Source organism: Parasteatoda tepidariorum, chromosome 2 (assembly GCF_043381705.1).
Source record: "Parasteatoda tepidariorum isolate YZ-2023 chromosome 2, CAS_Ptep_4.0, whole genome shotgun sequence".
In the NCBI taxonomy this organism is placed as follows: Eukaryota; Metazoa; Arthropoda; class Arachnida; order Araneae; family Theridiidae; genus Parasteatoda; species Parasteatoda tepidariorum.
Genome location: NC_092205.1, coordinates 31,318,595 through 31,326,328, shown reverse-complemented (window position 1 = coordinate 31,326,328; position 7,734 = coordinate 31,318,595). Strand labels below are relative to the sequence as shown.

Below are 7,734 nucleotides of genomic sequence, written 5' to 3'. Positions count from 1 at the left end.
TTTTTTGGTGAACTGTACATTAGTATTTCATTAAGTTATCTTTATAAAATTTGAAATTAACAAGCTAAAGACTTTAAGTCAGTACTATAACATTTTTCACATAACTATCAACTTATGTTAAATACATAGCAACAGAGTCTTCTCATCTTACTCGTAAATATTTTCATAAAATTTTATTTTATTTTAAGCTATCAATTAGTTTAGTTCTTACTTGCAGCTTCATTGTTCGAATGAAAAAGAACAGATTAATGAGGATAGTTTTAGGATTATTTTTAGTGAACTGAGATCATAATACTACACGCATCGTAATATTACATGGGTTTTTTTCTTTTGCTCCTCTGCAAATTATCTTCATTGGTTTTTATTTAGTACAATATACTTGAAATTTCCTCTGCTTTTCTCCGTGACTTAACATAACTAGATTTTACAAAGGAAAAAAAAAGTTTTAGAAATTTACTACGACAGTGGAGACAACTCGAAATGCGTGTTTCCGAAAATCAACACAATTCAAAATGCATATTACATCCGGAATTACAAGTTTTGCATCCGGAAAATTTTTGTATATTTTTGTTTCCATTTTAAGAAATGAGAATTAACCCATCGAGGGAACATTTTAATTTAAAAACCCTAGTTAAAATGTTCCTTTAACGTCATCCCTCTCAACGTGTATTTTATTAGTAAATTCATTTAATTATTCGTTATTTTTCAAAGCTGCTGATTCAATTCATCTTTGATCTGCAAAAAAGTAAAGAATTGACTTACTGCCGAAAAAATATATAAATTGCACATTACCTTAAAAAATGCATAAAAATATTTTTTTTTTAAAAAATAATAAAATCTTTGTTTTAAGAAAAATCAATGCATTATACTATTTAGAAATACAAAAATTAACTAAAAAGAAAAATATAGCTTTCGTTTAATCCTTGTTTAATGCATCACCAATACAATAATATAGATTTTTATGCATGTTACACATGTTATTTCTACAACAATTACCTTAGAAGCAAAAAATAATGTATAGATTTTTATACATGTTACATACGTTATTTCCACAATTATAAAATATATAAAAAGCAAAAAACAGGAAAAAAAACAATAATATAGATTAGAAAATAGGTCAGAATAAAGTTAAGAAAAAAATAGAGTTTTAAAGATATAGGTTAGAAATACGTCAGAAAAAAATTGTTTTTAAGAAAATATCTTATTCTTAATATATTATGTTTCATAGACTCATTTATTTTAAAGCTTGGATCTTTCATCTCTCTTAAATATCTGTTAAAGGAATTTTATTTTTAAATAAATTCATATTAATATTCCGTCTGTGTTGAGATTAGAAAAAAAATTTTATTTTAACAAATATTTTATATATATATATCATAAATTTATGAGTTTTGCTTTATATTGCATATTGTACTATATAAGTAACTTTGCTGATTCCTATGTGTATCATATCTTACTGTGATTATAAGTTTTAGTGTGACTGAAAAACTAAGATCGTAGAGTGGCTACTTTACACCAATGTAAGTAAAAAAGAAAATTCTAGATGCATCGCTACACCAAGAACTATCCTCGTTTAGGTGCAGTGTAAAGCTTAATTAAACACCAAAGTGGTGAAAAGTACTAAGTACTGAAAGCGTTACTAAATAACTAACGTGGTAGTGGCTGCTTTACACCAAGAAGTAAAAGAGAAAATTCTAGATGTATCGCTACACCAAGAACTATCCTCATTTTGGTGCAGTGTAAAGCTTAATTAAACACCAAAGTGGTGAAAAGTACTAAGTACTGAAAGCGTTACTAAATAACTAACGTGGTAGTGGCTGCTTTACACCAAGAAGTAAAAGAGAAAATTCTAGATGTATCGCTACACCAAGAACTAACCTTAGAACTTAATTAAACACCAAAGTGGTTAAAAGTACTTGCTGCCATTTTTGGTGTTCAGATACACGGAAGTTTTTTACAGTATAGATATGTTTCAGTGGTTGCCACACAAGCTTCTAATGTAAACAAAAAATTAACTACTGAAAACAAGTTGTGAGTCCTCCATCTGTAGTTAAAATGACTCCATTAATGAAAGATGCATAATCACTCAGTAGAAACAATATAGGAAAGGCAATTTCATCGGCATCTAAAAAGAATTTAATTAAAATAAGAACTGGAACTAGATATTAATTAAATGTTGATAAATATTTAAAAGTTCATGTTACTTAAAAACAATAAAAACTTGAAGTCAAGTACTACATTTTTCTTTTTAAATTGTCAATTATCTTATACTGTTCTAAAATATTTCAATTTCACTCTTTGTTACTTACTCTATATGCCTCACACTCATACATGAAATAAAATGTATAAAATTAATGCATAAAAAAATTAACCAAGTAATTTTAATTGCTTAAGCAGATACAAGTTTCGCTGATAGTTGTGCATGAAGTCAAAAATTGGTTGAATGTAATGAGTCTTTTCCAAGTAATTAGACATACCTTTATTCCTTCATTCGGTCATATTTATTCTAAAAATGACCGAATATTTCAAAAATCAATTATAAAATGGAAGTGATAGATATCTGCAGTTTGTTGTGTTCTGTCTAAGTAACTGGTTATTTATTCACTCAAAGCTTCATACTTAGTTGCAAAGTTTGTAGACAGAGGGTGCTTCCATCTGAAGAAAACTATAATACAGGGTCTTCTGCTACATATCCAACTAAAATATTTGCACAGGCCTCAGTAAATTTTGTCCTCAGACTGCACAACATTGTTACTGTTGATGGTGATTGTTTTGAATTTTTTTTATCCCTTTAAGTTGTTGTTTTCGTGTCCATGGATCTTCAGATCACACCAAAGATCTGGGCTGTAGCGGTCGCCAGCTTCAACGCCTCTTGACTGTAGAGAACAGCTCTTAGATTGTCCTCAATTGGTACCCATCCCAATTTCAAAACATATGAGGTGAGTGCGTGGCTCTCGAAAATATGTTTTGGTGCCAACATGACATCCAGGCAGTTTCTGTAGGGAACGTATGTCCTTGTCGGCCGTATTGTCCGGGAGAATTTTCATCCCTCTGAAATGATTGGTTCTAAGTCTTGCTTTCTCTTTAAGTACCTTCCGAAACTTCAGCAGTGTGTTTCTGATAGTATAGCAACAATTTGTGCTGAAAAATGCGATGCTGAGAACGACTGAGCATCTAGCATTTACAAAAAGAAGCTGAAGCACCACTTAAATTAATTTTATATACCAAGAAACAGTTTAAAGTTATTTAAAAAGAGTATTTTCATTGTTCTTCAGAATAAAATAAGAATTTTATTCATTGATATTGCAACAAAATATAAAATACAGGTATTATTTCAGTTTGTAAAAATGAAGCATTGGGGAAAAATATGTATATTTTTACAAGTTATATTGCATAAATGTAAAAAATTTGGCACACCTAGATAAGTATCTGAAAAAAAAATTTTCTGCAATTATTAAAATCCAGTAAAAAAAAATGAAAAAATTTAATTACGGTTATTAAGTATATGATTAATGAAAACGAAAAAGAAGTTTATAAAACCCTTATTGTCAATGCACAAGAAAAAAAGGAGAGAAAAAACTAATTATCTCAGCGTTCGCCTTGGTGTTTTTTGGGAGCTTAAATTAATTCCGGAATTTTAGATTAGAAACATCTAGACTAATAATTCCAGTCTTCTCTATATTACTTTGTGAGACACGAGGTGGCTCAGGGTACAAAGTATTCGTCTCACAAAGAGATGCCCCAGGTCCGAATCCTAGAGGTGGCTTGCTGACACGAATTCTGCTCCTGGCTTTCCCCGACTACATTGCTGATGTAAAATATTATCGATAGACGACTCATGGGTCAGAATCTTCTCACCGTTGGGCTAACCATAGGATGTTTAGTGGGTTTAATCTCCATGTAACACAAATGCGGGTTAATCCCATAAAATATCCTCCACGAAGGCTATTTTCTTTAAAATCTGGATCCAGGAGTTCCTTTGTCTTCAGGGTTGCGTTTACAATTACAAAGATTTGGAGTTGAATATTGATAACCGTAAACTGACGTTTGAGTCTGATGTTCAGCGCCTGATATAATCAAAATAATTTAGTAGGATAACAGTAAATAACGAGAAATTCAAAAACAATTTTATGCAGGGTCTCTACGCTTTGAGAAAAACATAATTGTTTAAATCGCTCAACTGTTCAAAAAATAATAAACTTACTTCCTAGTCTTTTTAAAGGCGTTTTCTCTATCAGGGCCTTTCCCAGCTCGCTGTGAGGATCAAAGAGATGTTCTGACATTTGAGTATGCATCACTACTGGTTTCACAGCATTTACTCGGATCTGAAAAAGAACAAATTTCGAAATATACGCACAACATGAATCAAGCTAATAACGAAATATACCGGTACCTAAATCATAACAATTTCATGTCATAAACTTCCAAAGAATCAGTATAGAATGACAGCTACATTCCGTAGATCCATAGTATATGTCTTCAATACTTAAACAGCCGTTGTGATGAGTTCAGTCAGCATATATAACGGCTAGCGTAAAATTTTGATATCCAAATCAAAGGCTAAGTCTTTTATGTAGTAAATGTTGACTGATGTACGTTAAATCTGCCGAGTCGTTAAGTCCTCCATGTTCCCATAACAAACCAATACCTCTGGGGGTACTGATCCAGGAGTTTCCTTGTCTTGTGGATTGGTTCAGAATTACAAGGCTACGGAGTTGAACATCAGTAGTCGGAAACCCAAATATTGAGTCCGCTATTCAAAGATGGATATAAGATACTATAGAATATGGGCCCGGATAGCCTGGTTGGTAGGGCACTGTGTCCAAGAGTTCGTGGGTTTGATCCCCACCGGCCAAAGACTCCCCTTGTAGTAAATGGTGACTGATGCAAGTTAAATCTGTCGAGTCGCTAAATCCTGCAAGTTCTCATGACAAATCATGCCTCAGGGGGTACTGATACAGGAGTTTCATTGCCTTCGGTATTGGTTTAAAATTACAGGCTACGAAGTTGAACATTAGCAGTCGTAAACCCAAAATAGGGTCAGCTGTTCAACGACGGATATAAAATTAAAAAAAATACAATATAATAGAATAAATAAAGTAGAAAATAATGTATGGGTGCACAATTCGCTAGTTTTGTATTTATTTTGCATTTTTGTAAGCTTCATTTAAATTTGTTTTTTACTACTATATAAGAGTCATATTATACAAAAATTCTCTAACGCATCTAAAATTATTTATAAGGAAAATTACTTGACCCAAAACGTGCAAAATCTGGTGGTAAGCTGAAAGCAGAATTCCCAGTGTTTAGTCCCCAAGCATGCTTGGTATTCATTTTATCGACTTACTGACGGGATGAAAGACTGAGACAATCATGCCCGGTCTGAGAATATAGCCCCGAACCTGTGGCATGAAAGCACGAAACGCTACCATACAGAGACTAATATCTGAATCTCTCAATCAAGCGTACTATTAAACCATTAGAGCAAAAATGTTATAAAATTATAAAAACATAAAATTACAAAACTTGGGCATACGTGATGGGGTCCAAGTTCTAATGCCATGCATCTGGTCAATTGATCCACAGAACATTTACTTGAAGAGTCGATACTCATTCCAATGTTAGAAGTCTGAATCAAAGACATGCTTGATACATTCACAATTGATCCACCTTTCCCCCGTTCCTTCATGTCTTTTACTACTATCTGAAAATAGAGAATACAAATATAAAAAACTAAATATGGCAAAAAAGCATTTTCTAAGTAATAAAAAAGTTAAAGTATGCTTTTATATTAGACGAAGACATATAATTATGAACTATATAGTAACGAAAAACGATTTGTGGTTTTCATTTAAATGGTAAGGGTGCTTTCATTGTCATTTAATTACAAACCATTCAGTAATGAAAAATGATTTGTTGCTTTCTTTTAATAATAAGTGAGCCTTCATTTTCAGATAATTACAAACCATTCAGTAACAAAAAATGATTTGTAGCTTTCTTTTAAACGGTAATTGCGCTTTGATTGTCATATAATTACAAACCATTCAGTAGCATAATAGGAATTGTAGCTTTCTTTTAAATGGTAAGTGTGCTTTCGTTGCCGCAGATAGAACATCTATTTTTAGAAAAAAAATTATTGAGATTGTTTCATGAGTCGATGGCCATTTTTGCTGTAGAAAGTAACTTAAGTCACAGAACAGATTGGCATTTTGAAATATGTATTAAGTAATCATGCGTCAATTTAGGAAACTTCAATTAAGCAGTAGATTAAAAATAAAAGAAAACTTTGAGGAGAAGGTAACTCATGTGATGTACATTTGATACACCAGAAAAGATAAGAGTTAGACTGTACTGAAGCATTAAGATTCCATTTGAAAAACATTTTCATGAATGGAAAACTATACTTGAAGTCATCCTAATTTAATTTTCCATGATTGGAACATATGAGACTAATACGATAACATTTTTACTCGTAAATTCGAGTATTCTCATAGTCTCACAATGTGTTCTTTCTTTAACTTAGTAAGGAAAGAGCATTTTTCAAACATTTTATTTTCCCTCAAAACATTCCAAATCTTTTTTAGGAATTCAAGATTAAGGTGATCGTTAAAAATTTTTTTTAAAAATTGAATCACTGATAATTTATGATGAATATTTTGTGCTACTTGCAAATCTCCTAAATGTAAAGTAAATTAATTTTCCTTAATGTCAAAAAGTTAAAATTGGTTTAAGCTATGGAACAGAAATAATATTTTCACGTGATATTAAATTTAAAAATATATATATAATTCCGTGATATTTCCTCAAATTGATGAAATGTTTCTTTGGAATTTCCCAAAGTAATGGTTCCGGGAAAAATGGAAAGAAAAATATGAAACGTAAGTATCTATTTTTTACAGTATTGGTTATGAATCATTCGATACAAAATAATAATTGATGGAACAGCATATAAATAAGAAAAGGAGTAACATGATTATTGCTTTTTTTAGATAAAAAAGATGAAAAATGCTGTAAGATAGATGGCCGAAAGTACAGATTAACGAATTTTTTATCTTACAAAACAACCATAAATCAATTATAAACATTTTATAAAACCTTTCCTAAACATTAAATAAAAATTTATTAGAAAAATTGTAGAAGAAAATGTAATTTGTAAGATTTAATCGGTATTTTTTATTGTTTATAGAAATTAAAAATTACTAAAGATATTTTCACATTCAGAATTTAAAATAAAATACTTTGTGTATTTTTTATCATACAAATTAGCAACATATTACTGAATGTATAATGTTTCATAACTCACAAAATTTTAATTATAACTAGATAAATAGTTCGGAAAATCATGAGGAATAATGATAATTCAAAACAATAGAAAATATAAGAATATTTACTTGAGAAATGTTTATGATGGCTTTCAAATTGACATTGTAAGTTCTAAAAAAATAAAATTTTATGTTATGCATTAGAACTATTTAAATTCATTACATATTTTAAGAAGACATTAGAACTGATATTAGCATTTATTAAAGCATTATTAGTATTTACTAGGAGGCTCCGCCCCCTGCTCGCTTACGCTCGCCAACCCCCGAGAATAGCCACGCAATCCTATGTGGTTCACGCCGTGAACCATGGCTCGCTGCGCTCGCTCGCCAATGAACACAATGTTCTAGCACAAAGACATAGTATATTATCATCAAAGACATAGTATTTTATCATCAAAGACATAGTATTGTA

The 7,734-nt window shown here is 30.8% G+C and overlaps 1 protein-coding gene across 1 annotated transcript in view; it reads right to left on the bottom strand.

Annotated features, from left to right (window-relative positions):
- Positions 1 to 920: 920 nt before the first annotated feature.
- LOC107444820 (L-xylulose reductase) overlaps positions 921 to 7,734 on the bottom strand; it is a 22,417-nt gene continuing 15,603 nt past the window's right edge. Inside the window, exons 5-8 of the mRNA XM_016059048.3 lie at positions 7,392 to 7,434; positions 5,537 to 5,704; positions 4,205 to 4,325; positions 921 to 2,125 (exon numbers count right to left, since the gene is read on the bottom strand). Coding sequence (XP_015914534.1) covers positions 2,016 to 2,125; positions 4,205 to 4,325; positions 5,537 to 5,704; positions 7,392 to 7,434 — 442 coding nt within the window. The 3' untranslated portion in view covers positions 921 to 2,015. The remainder of the gene's footprint in view (positions 2,126 to 4,204; positions 4,326 to 5,536; positions 5,705 to 7,391; positions 7,435 to 7,734) is intronic.